Below are 19031 nucleotides of genomic sequence, written 5' to 3'. Positions count from 1 at the left end.
AAGAAGAATCGCCTCTCTTCCCCTCCTCCTTGCCTCTGGCTGGAGGAGGAGACTCCTATAGAGGAGAAGACTCGAGGAGAGATGATCCCTTTGAAAAGAGAAGAACTGCCGATTATTCCGGCGCGGACGCGGCGAGCGAGAAAGAAAGCCCGTATCCGTGATGCACACGCACGTACATCGTTTGCATGCTACTGTAGTCGCGTTTGTTCGTCGGATAATATTTTTCTCTTCATCGTAACTGTACGTTTCTTTGAGGCGTCGCGATCCACTTCTTGCGACTATCATTCACTCTCGTTACACAGAAGTAGTTCGCTTTTCCATACGACAAATCAATCTCGTATATCTTGTCTCGTTGGTTTGTCTCTATCGATGCGACGATGTTCACATCTTCCTTCCCGCGTTTCCAGTACACCCAGTATATCACCATTGGAAAATTTGGCCCGAGGTTAGAGGTGATCTAGATCTAGAAAACCACTTTGGCAGCGTGGACTACATCGCCAGACGGGTTGGATCATCCATACCGGACGACGGTGGCCTTGCGCGTGAAATAATTAATACATTTTATTTATCGTCACCCGGTTTTTGTGAATATTACGGTAACGACAAGAGAAACGGAGGCTCGTTCACACGTCCACGGCATTGAAAACTGCGACGTCTCGAGGATAATCGGATTTCGCTCGCTATCTTGGGAGCCTGAAAGGTTTCCGAGTGCGTCTTGAAATTGATTTACTCGTTTAGCCTCGGTCGAGAGATTCCTTCACGCGAGCGTCTCGATCTATTACGGCGAACCGCGACTCGAGAGAGATTCGAGGATTCTTCTTGCGGGTCGAAATTTCGTTTTCGACGAACGACGCGGGCTTGTTCGCCGCGTAGGTAATTCTTCGATAACCATGCGCGGCTCGTCGAAAATGCGATTATTATATTATGAATGCTCGTCTCTCGCTCCCGACATCCGCGCTCGTATTGCGTTAATTGCGCATAAAGGCGGTCTTATACGGGGTGTGCCGATGGGAATCCGGTTCTCTCGGCGTTCACGGGGAACGGGTTACTAGTTTTTACGAGGACTCGCGTGTGCGACGTTCCCGTGACCGACCAGGATCAAGTTCCGTCGAGGCGAAGCGACGCGGAGGCGCGGAGTCCTGGAGAGACCCGTCCGCACATAAAATCGGACGCGAGACGGCCCGAGAGGATCCTTTTGTAAAACGGATAAATATATTCGCTATAAATCTATTTCGCCATTGTTCTCCGGAAAATAGCGGGCGCGGCGCGCGCGTCTCTATCTTTCCCTCGGCCGTTAAGTTCCCCGCCGACCATTCATCGCTAGCGAAAACCATGGAGATAGGGTAAACTCGCGGGCTCCTATATTATTCGCCAGACCCCTCGCGGGCGTGCCGGAGTTGTTTACTTGACGCGGATTGAGGCCCTCACATAAGAAGTTGTGCCTTTGCTGGCTGCGAGCTATAACCATCCGTAACGCAGAAACTCGAGGTTAAAGCGAAATAAGCACGTAATAAGACGGACATTTCATCAATAAACATGTCCTGAGTAACCCACAAAATAACGTCGAAAAGAAATATATATTCGTAATAAGGCGACATTAATTTTGCCGCGCGAGGATTTTTGTTGAAGAATGGTTTTTTTATTTATACGTAAACACCTCTACAGGTCATCCTGCGAGGCGAGTCATAAATCGTTTGCGATGGCTGCGACGTCTTGCCTTCTTTTCTCGGTCTACACCGCGGGCCGAGGGTAAACGCCATTTATTATTACTATCGCATTATCGTCAGACATGCAGGCGTCACGTGACGTGCATACGATCCTTTTGGTATCGCTCCTCTTGTAACGCCTGCCACATTTCACATTCGCGTCTCGTCAACCCTCCCGCATGACGTTTCGCGCTCACAATAGCAGGAAATTAATACGTACCCCCGTGTATGCGGGAATCCTTGAATAAAGACAAACGCGAGACGCGAGAGCTCATTACGCGGCCGAGGAAATCCCGGGGCAGCCGCCGTGAACGGAAACCACGGGAAACAATTTAAACGGGACGCACGTCCGGAGATAAGAATTCCCGCAAGATTTCGAGGGATAAGCTCGATTAGTCTGCTTTTACGACGCTCTCGGCGTACGATCCATTAAACAGTTGCTCGATAAAAATTCACTGTCAGAAAGAAATTGAAAAGCCATCACTTTCAAATTCTATAACAAACGCTCGCTTTCTTGATAATCTCACATCATTTATTTTGTCGATGTTATTATTATATCAATATTACTAATTCTCTTTGATGGTTAGACGTAAATAACGTATAACATAGTGGAAACAGGAATCGTTGCAACAAGATATAACATATATCTATCTGTCGATTATTGATTCTTTGAGATGTACATCTTTTTACAAATAATGTGAGCCGACAAAAGGTTACACAGACGTGTTCTCTCGATTCGACACGTGTACTCGTGAACTTTGACTTTCTCTCCTACGCTCGTCGGTTCCAATTAAACCCGATCCCGCGCGTCGATGGAGCGTGCGCTCGACAACTCGTTAATTTAACGCATAATTTATCGGTGCTCGATATAGCGGCGCACAACGCTCGCTTGTAATATACAGTTTACATTCAATGAAAACGATGCCGAACCGCCAAACGATTTGAGGAAGGCTTAATTATTTTATCTATTCTGCACAACTGCGGCGAAAAGCCGACGACACTTCTTCCGTACGTTTGCAATAAAATCATTTATTTCGCGCTTCGGAGCCCTCGGCGAGAAATGATACTATCTAAAATTACGCGTGTTAAAATTTGAGGAGATCGTTGGCGTCTCGGTGTTTTAACATTCATGAGATTAACCGGTTGTTAACATCAGCAATTAAGATCGGAGCAATACTTAATATTTATGCACAATGCAGCGCGAACATTCCTGCGTGCATACATAATAAGAATAACGCTCGCGTGAAATTCTCACGTCGAGAAAAAAAAATTCAAGTCTCAAAAATACGTGTGTGTATTTATTCCTTATCCTCGCGCATAAGATAATTATCAGCGTACGTAATATTAATATGTTGCACTCGTAATAATTAGAATTTCAGTGTATCAGCCAGTTCGTAATAAATTTTTTCACCTGCTTCTCTTGCGCGGAATGAGGATGGAGAATTTTACTTTACTAACTTTTTGTAAAGTAAAAGGTGGGCTTTGAGAGCATAACGCGGTTAATGGTGCGCAAGTTTACGTTATAGCAATTTTTAATTATTAATAAGATACGTAATTATAAATCGACGTACCTAATTAGTAATTAAAGATTGTTATAACGTTAACTTATACCGTTAACCGCATTTGTCTCTCAAAGTCCACCTTCTACTTGTTAATTTCATTATCGAGAGTCCTTAATTATTTATACTAACTTTTAGGTTTTGCAAAATTTTGTCACGATTTTTTGAATATATCTCTTAATATCTCTGGCAACAGAAAATAGATATACGAGTGGAAAAGACTTTTAACTTCGGCGACTGCAGAAAGCAGAGGCAATACAAAGGATGAAAAATAGCTACGCGATGTGTGGCGTTAGAGCACGCGAGAGATTTATTACACTAATTATGAATTTATTTCTCATCCTCGTTTAGGCGATCGCGCTAATCGTGTGCGTCACTGTCGATCTGTTGTCTATCACAAAAGGAATTATGCGCGCGGCTGTCCGGCTCGTAGTCGACGGCTGGTGTTGCGTGACCACGCCGCGCGCCGGCCTTGCATACGCGGTGACAAAAGTACCGTAATCGCGACGAGACGCGGAAAAGACGCCCGTGAAAATTACTGTTATCCCGCATTACGGATGTACAATGGAGCGTATTAGCGGCGCTGAGCCCGCGTCACTCACCTTGTTATCATCCACTCGCGAACAATTATATCTCTCGCGACACCGACGACGATTTTAACAAGCGCAGAGAGGGCAATAACCGGTGCAAACCTCGCCACGGCTGGCGGGCTGCCCTTGATGGTGTCGACCGCGAGTGTTCGCCAGCTCGAAGTTGCGATTTCAGACCCGTAACAAAGTTTCGTCTCTTCAGATACTAATCTGCGACGTGTTATCCCTGCGCTCGCCCGCCTCTATTCGACGACCAGTCCTAAAGTTCACTACCGTAGACGGAGCTTTTATAACTCGATAGGCAACAATTGTTGTAAAATAATAAAATTTTGAAGAAAATCTGAAAGATTCGTACACGTTTTTGTTTCAGTTTTGTAAGCTCCTTTTGTCTTCCTTTAAAAAAATTTAAGGCGACTATCTTGCAACTTTTAACCAACCTGGTATAGTCGTTTGAAGCAAATAAAAAAGATTACTAATCATATGGTTCATTATTATTTTGAAAATTTTATTAGTGATATTGTTTCATTGTTTTTCTCGATTTTATTAACGTGCACGCGCCATTTAAAATTTTAAAAGTCACTCCCCTACCCCCTCAGGAGGACTTTCAATTGTATCAAAATTCAATTGTAGAATGTTTAAAAGATCCCTTGATAATAAGAAAATCGCCGTCTGAATCACGTATTTTTATTTAGTGGTTCCTGACATATTAATCTGTAACACTTTATTTGAGTCATCTTGTATACATATTGTACATTGAAACTTAAAATTAAATTGAAATTGAAGCTTGAATGTAAAAAGGCAAACAATAAATAAAAATCGTAGATATAATAAATTCAAAAGTTGAAAAGTATTTTCAGGACTATATTTTTTGACTGATAAACAAGTAAAGTCTGAGAACGACGCGTTTTTCTTATTAAAGCCGAGAGTCCGTCAACTCGTCGCGTTGCGTAGAATTTTTCTTGAGCTTCGGCCAACTCCCAAAAAAGCGCCAGGAAGAGTCAATTGATGCTCGAGTAGCAATTAGACAGACCGTGAGTCAACATCCGGGGAAGGAACACTTGTTTCTGGTAAAGCATAAAAATTGCCACTAGAAGTCCACCCTAGGATTAAACCTCACATTCTTGCATATACATCAGATCTCTTAGATTCAGTCGGATATTTTTGTACAAAATTATCGAAAAATTTCGATAATTTACCGCACATTTTTCGATAATTTTTTTCAATTGGATGACAGATATAATAGAAAATTATTATAAAATTATAATTCAAGTCCGCTTGCTAAATTACAATATACAAACATTTATCAGGACGAGATTTCCAGAAATATTAGCGATTTGAAATTATCATCGCCATTCACACGTTTAATTTTATAGATATAATTAAAAGCAACTGAAAAGAAGTAAAATTATATTGCGAGAGAAGTCTCTTTAAGATAATATAAATATATTGCGATATATATAAATAATCCAAGTTATATTCTAACGCGTATGCTTACGTCATCTTTTTCTCTTTTTACCTCAGAGGGCAATTTTCCGTTGAATGTTCGCAGATTAATGGTCAGTACCGTACCGTACGTAATCGTTATGTACGTTACGTTTACTCAGAAAAGCGATGCGTCATGACGAAATGCAACGGTGCACGGTTATGTTGCTGTCATCGCATGTCTTGTTATGATTACAGCGCAGAAATGAACTTTCCAGCTGTGTGTGTATGTATTGATGTAAAAGGGGAAGGGGGTCATTAGTTACTTGCCGGCGCAATTAAGGACACCGAAGAGAAGTTAACACGAGCACTGAAGTACATTTGATAGCCTCGAGGCGGTTGAAGTCGAATTTCACGGTCCATTCTCGATGAACTGTCTCAGATGAATCATCGTTTAAAGAGAATGAATGAGAACTCGAGGTACAATTTTTTTTTTTCGAAATAAAATCCAGCTGAAAGCAATTTTTTTCATTAGAGAGAAATAGATTAATAGAAAGTTATTTTGTAGAAATATTAATTCTTAAATCGTAAGTACGTGCGAATAGAGAGAGTGATGTGCTATCTGCTTCATTCTGCTTCATTCTGGGATGCACGTTCGACTCACCGACGTCTTCTCCGCCATTAATCATGGATCTTGAGTGAAACTCCCGGCCTCGCTCGCCGGCGATTGCGCCTCCGCGACGCGGACACGACTCCGCAATTGCAGTTTTGCAGATGCACGCCACATGGATACGCTTTTCTTCGAGCTCATACCCGCTCCTGCGACTTCTCCGAAACGAGCAAATGGAATGTATGTAACGTAAGAAAAGACGGAGCTCGACGAGCTGCGCCCCTGGAACTCGCGTATGGTTTCGCTCGCAAAAAAAAAGAAGAAATAAAGAAAGAAAGCTCTCGTCTTCCTCGCTTTGAAGCCTGAAAAAGGGTGCGCGAAGTGTCCCGCTCTTAAAAATAATGAGATGTGTGACCCGCCGTCGGTCTCGCGGGTAAACAACCCGTGAAAAAGCGTCGCCGGCGGGGAAAACGGGGAGGGTATGAGAAAAGTAGTGGAGAAATTCTGGGACACCGAAATCCTTCTCAATAAGAAGACGTGCGGGCGAGCTTTATCTGGATCTTACCCGTAGGGCTGCCACATAGATATTTGTCGTTCAAATACATGTCGGTTACCAAAGCTCTCCTTGTGTCTCTTACCCTCATTTTTCTTTTATACCAATTGCCGTGACTTGCACATCACCACGGCCGAATTCGGCCTAATAGCTTCTGCTTAAATCATAGGGGCATTTGCGAATTCCCACGAGACATCCTCTGTTCTGCGTTTCCAGGTGCTATCTTCTGGCTCCCAATTAATGTCGCGCGGAACATCCGCATTAACGCGAGCCAATCAACGGCGTAAGTTGATTGCCAATTTTGCCGCGGCGTTCTCTTAATTCGCTTAATTGCCCCGATCAGGTCTCGGTTTGTTGCTAATATCGCCTTTGCAAAAAGCACCTGAGCGACCTCATTACGGGAAACTCGTGCAAATAGAATTTAATGATGCGGCATAGCTAATCGCCATTTAATTGCATCGCGCAAACGTCTTCCCATCATTTCCGATTAACGCTGCTGGTCGATGACGCAAGAACTTATCGCGGTTAATTAGATTGCATCTCCGATTTCAAGGAGTCGATGTTATTTTTAATATACAAAGCCTGCACGTCTCAGAACAAACAACGCTATCTGACGAAATATAGAGCATTATCGGCTCACCATCTACCTGTACTACCGAAAGAAGTAACTTCGATCGGGACATTCAATCAGAATATTCGATATACCAATATTTGCCGTGCCGTGACAGGTAATGGATTTCTTCATTAGGATAATGGCGGAAGTCTCCGTCGGGATTATCAGCTGGAAAGTCCCGATAATAGAGCCGAGAAGGGTGTTTTAAACTGGCGCCTCGATTATTTCGCGACATCCCCTCGCGCTAAATGAATTTCGCATAAAATTTCAACCTTAATCGTTTGATTTTGTCGTCTTGCGCTTTTAACTCTGGCGATTAGAAATTATTATCGATAACAACTTCTACTCGCAATTCCTTAGGGCTCGATCGTTTTGAAAAAAAAAAAGAAAGAAAGAAAGGTGCGGAATAGTGTAAACAGAAGATTGTCAACACCCCCGTTTCTTTATTTCGTTATCGGAAAAGGATTCGCGGATTCAATCGGAATCGTTGCACATGGAAACGTGGGAACCGTTAAAAGACCGCGACTTCGACTCGCGCGACGGCGGCAACGGCGGCATTAACGTAACCATGGAGGTCAATGACTGCGGGAAATCGATCGAAACCCTTACCTGCACGACAGTGAGTCTGCCGTGAGGTGCACGATTGCACTGGCTCGCTCGCTCGTCGGTGCAAATATCCACTCTGCATATTACTGTATGCAGATGCCACATAGATGCTCTTCGGTGTCTTCTTCCGTTTTGCATTGTTAAAAACGCATCATTGTTTATTTTTCGCTCCTACAAATTAAACGCGCGAAAGTGCGACATTTTTATACGCGTTGAACGTCCTATTTTAAAGTCGGACTAGAAATAGACCGTCGTATAAACCATTAGTCGTAAACTTAAACGGGGGGAGAGATCGTTTATTGTCCCGAAAGCGGGAACAAGTACCGAGAACCCCGAGAACTCAAGTCGTTTCCTCACAAACGAGGACAAATTCTCCGAGTGGTCGTCGTTTCTCATGCCGATTCGCGGTGTCCCAGTTTCGCGGAAATTCGGCGCAGGCGAGGTGCGCGTCTTGTCGAGCGTAACGCGTTTCCGGCATATTTCTGTCTGCGAATCGACCGTCGAAAATTAATATGCGACCCCGAGGAGATTGGCCTGGCCTATGTAACGCGACTCCGCAGCGCGTATAGCTATGCGCGCTTTTACGTAACAAGCCGCAACGTTACGCGTCAGAACCTACTGAAAATGTATTTTTGCAGCGTTGTCTCGGTTCATTCGCCCAGCGTGCGCCTAAAGAAAGGGACGAACACGAGAGAGAAAGAGATATGTTTTTCCAACGAATTCAGAATTGTTCGCAAAAATCAGAATGAAGACTCGTTAGCGAGTTGAGGATTGTCGTTCTTTTGTTCGCGCAACTTCGATGAAGAGGCGCTTTTTTTATCAGACGGTCATTGCACGCCGGCGACGTCACCAACGTCCTTTTCCGCGTCAAAAACAGATTATAGATTTTGCCGCCTCCTATAAAACGCATCCCTGCGCTGCCCCGCTTATCATAGCGAAAGCCTGACACGCTTGCCTTATTTATAGATAACGGTGGTCAACGAGCTTCGAGAATTTAAATAGCAACAAAATTTCCCTCCCATCAGTTTTATGTCAGATATTATCGGAGATTGACTCCAAAGTTCAATTTTTAGAATAGTTGAAGCACGGAGTCGCTCTCAATGGCGACTCGTCAAACAGCCCCTCGCTCAAGTTTTCACTGTGCACACATGCTCCCTAACGAGTGCAACGTCCAATCACGACCCGTGTTCTTTCTGTCGCTATTACCGCTGCCTATTGCTAACTAGCGTCGTCCTCGAAACCCTCCCCGTGTCCGCGATTCATGAAACTTGATTGACAGTGGCCTCCGCTTTGATTCGACAGTCTGCAAACGAGCTGCGCTTTCGAGAGAATCATGGAGATGGGCATGGAGATGTGCAATTCCAATTAGGCGGATATTTGACGGAATCCATTTAATCGTCTTGCTAAATCAACCAGCACCGGCGTATTCAAAGCTAATATTGCTTTTCAAATAATTACGGGCTTTACGAGGCTTTATTAGAAAATTAATCCACGCTTTTTTTTATTCTCGAGATATTTCACGCTGAAACTATTCCATAAATTTTCATCTGTGGTCGCAATGAAAAAGATATTTATCTCTGGATAAAATTAGTCATAATTGATTCTTTTATGGAAAACTGTAGCAAATAAAATTTAATACAAACCTACAGTTTGCAGGTATCTATAATTGAAATTCTTACGTACTATTTCTAATTGAAATTGGTATCGGTCTCTATTCTTTTTAGTCAAAAATGAACTCAGTTCATTTACCATTGTTAATTTCTATATAATGCAATCGGCATTCTACGTTCTCATCTTTTGCATTTAATCGCCAGGATTCTTTTTGAAATGCATTAAGAACTTTAGAGAAGAGAATCAGAATTCCATCAGTTACATCGAAATTCTAAGAACTGCCAACTTTACTGGGGTACTAAATTCCCATTTAACTGCCATTACATTTTCGCGTAGAAATTTTCGTCGCAGAGCCAAGAGCACCAGCGTCTCTTCCCGGGAAAGAACCTGATAAGAACAAAGAGAGAGGAATCCTTTCACGCGTCACTGGCCGCGCAACCGGTGATTCGCGACAAATGCGATTTCTAGAGCGAGCGGCGCAGATGCACGTGATCTCGTTATATAAAATCAAGCGTGCGATCTCTTCGGATCGACGGAGCGCCGGTGTCACGGGGATTAACCCGACCGTTTTGTTGCGCATTACCCTCTTCGCCGGGTCGGCTGCAGCCTGAGAACAGCTTTAGGATGTGACATGTCCCACCCGGGGGAGAAATGAGTTATACTCGCGACGGTCCTCTGGGTATATCACCCCCGCGATCTCGGTTATGACCCGCGACCGCGATTACATCGCGCGTGCGTACGCGAGCGTAGAAAAGAGCACAGGAGATCACCGGATGTAGATCGATTCAGCTAGCAATCTGAAACGCAGCCATGGCACCGACCGACCGACCGACCGACCGACCGGCCAACCAACCGACCGACTGGAGCTCTGACCCATTTCCTTGGGTTACATCACCCGGCAGATAAATTTTCGCTATCCGTCCGTCCGTCCTCGTTGTTTTCCGTTGCGACCTAGCAACCCTTCCGGCACCCTGACCTATGACCGACATTCGACGCGTCCTCGTTCGGCCCGGTTTCTCCCGCTCCGTTCACCCCCACCGTGAAAGGACGCCGCGGCTATCAGCTGTTTCCGAATACGCAGATTCGCTATACGCATTCCTTCTTTAGAAATCGATTCCGCCTTATGACGCGTCATCCCTTGAAAGTTCAATGAAACCGTTCGCCTTATCAGAGATCTTGTTCGGTTCACTTAACGAGGTTCCGTCTGATAAGCTTTCTAGCACAGTTCCGTATTTCTCGTCATTTTTAACGACGATTTTTCGACGTGAAAGTTACATAAACCGCTGACCCGAGCTTTAAACTCCTGCAGACAGATTTTGCTGTTGCCAAGAAACTGGCGTTGCCCGCATTCCTCGGCTGTGTTGCAGTAACTCGTTCCGTTTTTCTACACTGCTGACCGAAGTGTAGACAGTGAAAGACGATTTAGTCAGCCCGTAACCCGGCCGACTAAAACCAGTTTCTTTTAATTGAATCCGCCGCGTCTCGCGAGTATATATAACGATTGTATATCCGAGGAAAAGCGATTGATAATCGCGCGACATGCCTCTGCTTCTCTTGCAGGTATGATCACTCTGGTCGACGGTGTACCGGTTTTCGCGGACCCTCTTAAGGAGTGGAAGATAATAGTGACACATTACGGTGGACTAGCCGGTCTCGCTCTGATCGGACTCATCCTGGCAGCTATTCTCCCCTGCGCGGGTCTCTTTTTCTGCTGCTGCAGATGCGCGGGGCATTGCGGCGCCCGCAGCCAGCCCTTCGACAAAAAGCACGATCACTGCAGGAAGATTATGCTCAGCATCGTGTTGATCGGGGTCGCCACTATTATTCTGTAAGTGCCATTTTTTTCGGAGAAAACACACCGAAAGAAACGTCGCTAGAGTATAATTCAGAATACTCGCGTTGAGCCTTTCACATCTGTGTCCCAACGTTTAAGAAATTATGTCTCTGATAAATATTAAGGTCAAACGGGACTGGTTTTAAGACTCATTTGCTTAAACTAAAAAATATTACGATAATACCGTTATGAAATATAAAAAATTACCTGCGTAGTGAGATCCGCGAAAGTTCTCAAATTAACGATGAAACATTTAATTAATACGCAGCGTTATTATTTTTATGTGATAATTACTTAAATATATAATTTTTACTCAAATTATTTAATTTTTTTATAACGTTTATACTACGTAAAAGGTAAAAAATAAAGCTCTCGAGTCTCGATGATAGAAGAATATAATAGTGCTATTGACCGGTATTAAACTGTATCTAGATTTTGCAATTTTGTTTTATTGTTAGTACAAGCTTTGGAGACATAAAATTTCTTGCATTCACCATACAGGATGTGCGTGTTTTAGATTTTTTATATTTTGATATTTTTTATTGAGCAGTCTCAAAAATCTTGTAATATACAACTTATCGGAACAATTTGAAAATGCTTTCTCTTTTGCATCTACCATTGTTGAATTTTTATATGTTTTGATTCTGATTTCTGAAAAATCTTTAAAAATAATTAAACTATATATTTCTCTTTAAGAAAAAGTTAGACGTATAAAATAATTAATTTAATTCAACATCGAGTTTCGCTCAATCACTTCATAAATTATACAACGGTAAAAATAGAACAAAAATAAATAAAACATACTCCCTGTGATATTTTATAATCGATACATGTCATTGTATGATTCTTCGAAACTCGGAAATTCCTGAAATCCACTTGCTCCCTCTCACTTGAAATACTAATGAATATATCAATGCATTATGCGTTGCACGGCTTCGCTGCGATAATTAACTTGCCCCTCTCCTCGACATTTAATCGTTCCAAGCGCAATTTAATCCGCTTTCGTAAAATACAATATTAATATTCGAGACATCAAATATGTTTAACGGCAGCCTCGTATAAAATGCGATAATGGAATTCTATTTCCGTGTATCGCCCCGTCGCTCTAATAAAACATAGACACGCGGTTAATTAACTGCAGATTCGGCGTGGTGTGCGCCTTCGTGACGAACGAGTACATGCAGGAGGGAACCAAAGAGCTTCCGTGTAAAGCCAAGACTAGCCTGAAGGACGTCAAGCTCTACTTGACTACCACGAAGCAGGAGATCGACAATTTGCTCAAGACCAATCCCGAGGAGCTGGAAGTTACGCTCAACAATATCCTGCAGGCCAGCGGCAAAATTGTTACCGAGCAACTGGCGGAATACTCGCACGCTGTCTCCCTGACGAATCTGAACGACATCGTTGCCGGCTTGGAGTCGATCAGGGAGGATCTGAGATTGATGAATAAGATAACGCAGGAATTGCGGATAAACGCCAGTCAATTGGACATTGGTACGCAGCCCGTTTTTCCAAACCCTAAATTATTTATCGAAATTGCAAACTCAATCAACTTTGTTTCTTCTTCCTTGCGGAGAATGAGAAAGAGAATTGTGCGGAGTAAACTGTAAAAAATTAAGTAACTTTTTCCACGTTTGAAGCAAATTTATATAAAATTTAGAACACACATTTAGGATATCTTATATAAAATGTATGTTTTTTTTATTTGATTATTCTATCGATCTCTATGAATATCATGATCATTGAATATTTAAAAAAAGCACAAAACACAAGTTTTTAAAAAATATTAATTTAAGCTAAAAGTTTGCTCAAATTTTATACGTTAATGAAAATTATATATGAATTGATTTTTTTATATAAAATTTTTAATGTACAGATAAATATAATTTTTCAATAAACCAAATGTATTCATATATTAACGTAATATAAACATAATGATTGCTGTTCGATTTAATTAAAATTTTTACTGAAGCAAATTTACATTTTAGAGCAGTGTGTAAATTTTTTCATAACTGTGTATTTTTTCTTCATTAAATTGTTACATATGCTACTGTATGATAACATAATTAACTGCTCAATAATTGAATAAATGCTCAAAAAAGTATCAAATATATTAACGTAGCTTTTTTATATATTTTTAAATATACACAAATATATACTGTGTTAAGTAAATAAATGAGCTTTTTGTAACAAACCTTTTTATCAAAGAATAAAAACAAAATTTGCTCCTTCAGTCGTTCGTGGCGTCAAGAAAAACCTTCTTCACACGCTGGCTGCGTGTACGACTGACAAGTGCCAACGGGTTCTGCACGACTACAAAGTGAATCAGATGTCGGTACAGGTGGACTTCGATAAGGTAAGCAGACAAGTCGTTTCTTATTGTAGATACTACTTTAGCTAATTACCTATGGTTAATTACGAGCATTTTCCTTGTTTACACGCAGTACATGGACCGTTACTTTCCAAAGGTATGATTTTACAATGAAAGAAACCTTTTTGCAATGCAATGAAATGTAATAAAAATGCCTTCGGACCTCGATATATAAAACAATTTATATGACAAAGAAACGAAATATTTTTTTCAGTAGTCTCGGCATTGCGTTCGCTATCCTCAAACAAATGTTATCTCGAGGTCTAAGAGCATTGAAAACAGTGATTTTTAAATGTATTGAAACGGTAGATTTTGTACAAGGCTTGCCTTGGCTTTCGTTTGCTCATAATAAGGCTTCTTAAAAAATAAAGTCACTAATGTCACGAATCTTACTGTGAAGCGATCAGATCGAATAAGAATTCTTTGCCACAACACTTTTATATTGATAGTATTAAATATTTGGATTAATTAAATTACTAAAGAGTTAAAATATAATGCATGGCACATCGGTGCGAATATAATTCGTAAATTCGGATACATTTTAACATATAGATATATTTTGTAGACCAGTGCAATTATTGCTTACTGTAATTTATTGCAAAATATCGTCATTAACATCGAGTATTAGTTACGGAATAGTAGTTATTGATATATCGCGTGATCATTAGTGTACGAGGGAGAAATACTGCATAAATTTATTTGATTCCATGCTTGCCACAAATAGCTTCTAGTAAGTTGTAAGCAGTAGCATGCAGTTTCCTTACTTATATGTATATCGTTTTATATATGAATATATTTATTTGCATTATTCGATTAATTTTGCAAAGTAATTTGCACAAGTAGAGATATTTGCTGAATGTGTACGTTAGATTTCTTAATAAGTACGTTAAATTTCTTTCTGAGAGCACATTATTTATTATTTGCACTTCTGTGTCGAGTATAAGCGTGAAAACTCTTAAATAATTTTATGTTGTTACATAAAACAATGATTAGACAGAATGTATTTTATATACAGTGTCCTACTTTTTGCGCACATTATTTTCTAATGACAGAATTTCCTTGGTCAATATGATAATTTTTCCTTAGCAAAAATATCGAGTCATTGATCACTTTTGAGTTACGAGCGATTAAAAAAGAAAATCTTTTTGCGTCCTAGATTTCCGGGAGCCGAATAAATTACAAAACTACGTTCCTCAGATGCTCTCAGATGGATTCACCATGATATAATTCCAATCAAGAGTTTAATTGTAAAGATATTTAATGCTAAATATTGAAAAGCTGTGATAAATGAGGATCTTCCATAATATATTTTTGTTATGAAAAAATTACACGAGTATTATGACGTCAAAAGATAATGCGCGAGAAGTGGGACATCGTGTATATGAAAGAAGGACGATTGTAAAGCACAAGAGTCTAGCAGTATGAAAATATGTTGATGTAGTCTTTTTATCTTTTACTTCTTTACACTAAGATATATCCCCGGATTGCGGTCATATTCTTTTTTTTACATTATTCATATTTCAAAACGTTAAAGTATACATGCAACGTATACATATACGTATCCCTTTCATTTATATCCCCCGTGCATTCGCGTGCCCCGCAGAATTAGATTCTGCGAAATTCCGAGAATTTTATGTCTTCCGACTTGTCTTGTAGCTTTGTAGATCGCATTTAGCACGAAATATTCAGATCCAACAAGAGGACTTTTAATCTGTTCTATGTGTGGTGAATCTTATTACCGCACATTTCATTAATACCAATTGAAAGCATGCCGTGGTACTTTTCAGCTGCCGGACGTTACATTCGCGTTACATAACATCACCGTGCTCATGGAGAGTAATATAGTGTCGGAAGTGAGCCAGGGCAGGGATTCGTTTCTGAAGATTCAGAAGGATATACAGCACGCCGTTAATCAGACGATCCCGGTGGTCAGCGCGAGTATCCGGCGAGCCTGTAACTTCCTGGCGAACATCGCCAATAACATGACTGCCCTCATCGACAGGATAAATGTCGACATAGATAAAGTTTATATGCGGCATTTAGAAGTTGCCCAGAACAATATAAATCAGTATTCGCCCTACAGGTTCGAATTTACTTGAGATAGATGTGCATTGTGTGGCATAGAATTTATAGGAGACGTATAGAATTTATAATGATCCTCAAATACACTTGGTTCGTTTTAGATACTATCTTGGTCTTGGTATATCCGGTATTCTTCTGACTGTATTAATGTGTTTGACGTGTGGTCTTCTCTGCGGTATTTGCGGAAAGCGTCCGGACGGATACGGAGATGATTGCTGTAATAAGGGATCAGGTGCAAGGTTTCTTATGATGTAGGTTGCACAAGTTATCGGAGTAAATTCGATTGCTATTGCTGTTCTCTTTTTTTTTGTAACCACTAATGTTACAAAATATTTTAAATCGCAGGGCTGTGTGGATTATCTTTCTTTTAACGAGCGTTCTGATGGTTATAACCGTTGTTCATATGATAACCGGCGTTATGGCTCAACGTGGTATCTGCGAGCCTTTAAAGAATCCGAAGGACAACAGGATGTTCGAGCTGGTCGACGACCTCGTGCAGATCAAGAGATTACTCTATCCGAAAAATCCTAATGCGCACATTAACATGAGCTACATTGTAACGTAAGTACATACGTGTGAAAAATCAGGCTCTATTATCAGTTACGTAGTAAGTACCACGTAAAATAATTTTAAGAGAATAGAACTGTCCCGCATGCATTGAGTAAGAAAGAAAAAAAAACAAGTTTATCGATATGTGACTCTCGATTTCTTTCTGTTACAGCAAATGCCACCACAACGAGACGCTTTACAACGTGTTGAATCTGAAAAATGTGTTTGACGTTGAGACGCTGCGCGATTACAGTGGGCGTTACGACATCAATGACACCATCCAACAGCTGCGCCGCAAGATCAGCCTCTCTCCCGGTGTGGTGATCCTGAAGGACAGCGCGAGATCCAAGTTGAATGATCTAGCGCAGAGCGGTCTCAGCGACATCAAGTTCTATCAATACGCCGAGCTGCTCGCCGAGAACATCACGAATATTAACTTGGAACATCTTGCCAAACAGTTGCGGGAGGTTTCCGCTAAATTGCCGGAGGGACAAGAGGAAATCAGGCTCAGTTTGGAGAAGAATGCGCATGACTTGGAACATTATCACAGAGACTTGGTCATGCCCATGGCCATGCTCAGCGAGCAATTGAGCGCAAACGCGCTGGCGCTTCAGGAGAACATTAAGTTCAATCATAGCTCGATGGCGGACGCCATTCACGATTTAGTGGATGAAGTTACCAAGGCGCAGCAGTTCCTAAATAAGGACGGGCCGGAATACGTTCAATACGTACGTCTCATTTCTTGTAAAGATATTTTTGCAATATTTAATATGTGTTACATTAATGTTATTTATGTTAACTTAAAATATAATGTTATCGTTGATAGCTCGCTACTAAATTTGGCAACGCATTCCTGCATCAAGTGGACAATTTCCTCGAGCACGTCATTGAATCTGCAATGTTCAAGATTGGAAGATGTGCTCCCGTGTCGAATGCTTATAATGCAACGCTCGTGGCAGGATGCAACAGAATCTTGGATCCATTCGTGAGTATTGTATTCACTTATGCTGTACGCATTCGTAAATTTACGCGTATCTATCAGACTGTGCACTAACGTGTTTATTATGGTCTTTCTATAAATTCCATTAAATTTTTCAACCTTTAGAAGTCTCATAGTTGACACGTAAATTTGTCGCGCCAGGCGATAACTAAAGTATTGTGGAAGCAACGCGTTGCAAAATTAAGCAGACGTCGCTCAGAATTAATATTCATGATTCTATTTGCATTTATATATAGAACGGCTTCTGGGCGAGCGTCGGTTGGTGCTTGGTCCTATTCATACCAACGATAGTGCTCTGTGTGAAGCTGAGCGCTCTGTACCAAAAGTCGGATCCATATCCGGGGCCTCTTGTCGAAGCGTAAGTTTTTACTCTTTTCCTGTAGCTGATATAACAATTCACGACTGCGACCTGAGAGACGTCTCTCTGATTGTTTTTGACTCCTCATCCAATCTATGGTGCATGACGATATTTGAGATACTAATGTGTCTTCAGTAGATCCATTGTCAATCGAGATCGTGCATTTAAACACGAGTCATTCACCGTACCGTTGATTAACGTCCCAGGTGTCGATTACGAACCCGAAAGAAATAAAATATAAGAGATGATGAGACGCATTATACGTTAAACTTCGGAGGCGATAAGGCTTTTTTTCCTTTCTTTTCTCTGCGAGCCTCAACGTACAACGAATCCCTGAGCACTTATGTAGAAACTATTAATTCTTTTATTTCCGTCTCGTAGTTACTCTCGAGCTTCGATATATCCATGGCATGTACTTATTCGCGCTTTGTAACATTCTTGATATCGGCATGTCCTCGTTCTCTTTCATTTACAAAAAGTTCCTTCGAGCTCGGAAATTCTGAAAGGATTTCCAGGTTCGAAATTGTTCCCTCGAGCTCAGAAACTTATTGTCTGTCTCAAAGCAGAGATAATTGCCTAAGATACGCCCTGTGTTTAGTTTGAATTTTCTTACACAATGGATTAATTAACAATACTTATTTGCAGTCAATGAGGATGATTTTGTACTATGAAAAGTAATCAATACTGTTTCAATTAAGTTACTTGCGCTATTTCGGTGTTAAAAGAAATGCCCCAATTACACTCTTGCTGACTGCGGGTCACAGCGAGAGATTGTGGAAAATTCATTTTTATTTAGATCGGTCGCGGTCCATCGCGGTAGCTTAGATTATGTTTAAAGTAGCTGTCTAATGTGTGGAATGGTTGTTGGAATCTAACCGCTAACACGCTCCGTTACAGTGAATATTTGTATGACGCGTACGCAGACAGGGATAACATACCCCTCGCTCAGTAAGTATACCACGACAAAGCCAAAGTGTGCTCGCATGTCCCACATATCCCGAGATATATGCATGTATATAAAACTTGTCATCGGAACTCTCTATGCGATATAAGTTGTTCGAAGCGACACAATGTTTCCTGTATCCCGTTTTTCACTCCACTGGCCGTACAGTGGTTCATTTTCTGATAATTAAGAATATTTTATTATTTGAAATATATTTCTTCTCTCTTCATTTCTTCTTTTCCTCTTAATCGTCGGAGAACAAAGAAAATGAACCACCACAATAGCACTCAGATTAGTACTTTTGATATTTGTTAATTGTTTTTACACAAATACACTTGAGTGACATACATAAATGGATACTTTGTTGCTGTATTTTCTTTGTTATAAATAATACAATTAAATCTTTATTTGAATTAAAATGAGATGCCTGTTTTTTTTTCAAGAATGGCCTATTTTTAACATTGTTCCGTTTCATCTCAAAACACCAACACAACAGCGTGATTATATATCTTTTCCTAACAGAGAAATACGAAGGCATAAATGTGTTAAATATAATCGAGTAACTGTTTGAATAGACAAGGTATATAAACATTTACACAGTTGAGTAAAGAAAGTAAAAGTATT

At 40.9% G+C, this 19031-nt stretch overlaps 1 protein-coding gene across 5 annotated transcripts in view; it reads left to right on the top strand.

Annotated features, from left to right (window-relative positions):
• Positions 1 to 19031, top strand: part of LOC139776008 (prominin-like protein) — a 39792-nt gene that overhangs the window by 14033 nt on the left and 6728 nt on the right. For 3 of the 5 annotated variants that reach the window (XR_011718990.1, XM_071712398.1, XM_071712400.1), the window contains exons 2-12: positions 10831 to 11098; positions 12246 to 12598; positions 13339 to 13460; positions 13549 to 13572; positions 15263 to 15558; positions 15659 to 15808; positions 15903 to 16118; positions 16279 to 16834; positions 16933 to 17091; positions 17343 to 17464; positions 18362 to 18412. Coding sequence is in view for 4 of the 5 variants with exons in the window: in XM_071712398.1 (XP_071568499.1) it covers positions 10831 to 11098; positions 12246 to 12598; positions 13339 to 13460; positions 13549 to 13572; positions 15263 to 15558; positions 15659 to 15808; positions 15903 to 16118; positions 16279 to 16834; positions 16933 to 17091; positions 17343 to 17464; positions 18362 to 18412 (2317 nt within the window). In the remaining variant the exon portion in view is untranslated. The remainder of the gene's footprint in view (positions 1 to 10830; positions 11099 to 12245; positions 12599 to 13338; positions 13461 to 13548; positions 13573 to 15262; positions 15559 to 15658; positions 15809 to 15902; positions 16119 to 16278; positions 16835 to 16932; positions 17092 to 17342; positions 17465 to 18361; positions 18413 to 19031) is intronic. The other 2 variants (XM_071712399.1, XM_071712401.1) reach the window with 2 other exon arrangements.

The sequence above is a fragment of the Temnothorax nylanderi genome, unplaced genomic scaffold, assembly GCF_030848795.1.
Source record: "Temnothorax nylanderi isolate EJ_2023f unplaced genomic scaffold, tnyl_v1.0 TNYL_tig0110_pilon, whole genome shotgun sequence".
Lineage (NCBI taxonomy): Eukaryota > Metazoa > Arthropoda > Insecta > Hymenoptera > Formicidae > Temnothorax > Temnothorax nylanderi.
The sequence above is the reverse complement of the archived record's forward strand: the minus strand, read 5'-3'. Positions and strand labels throughout refer to the sequence as shown.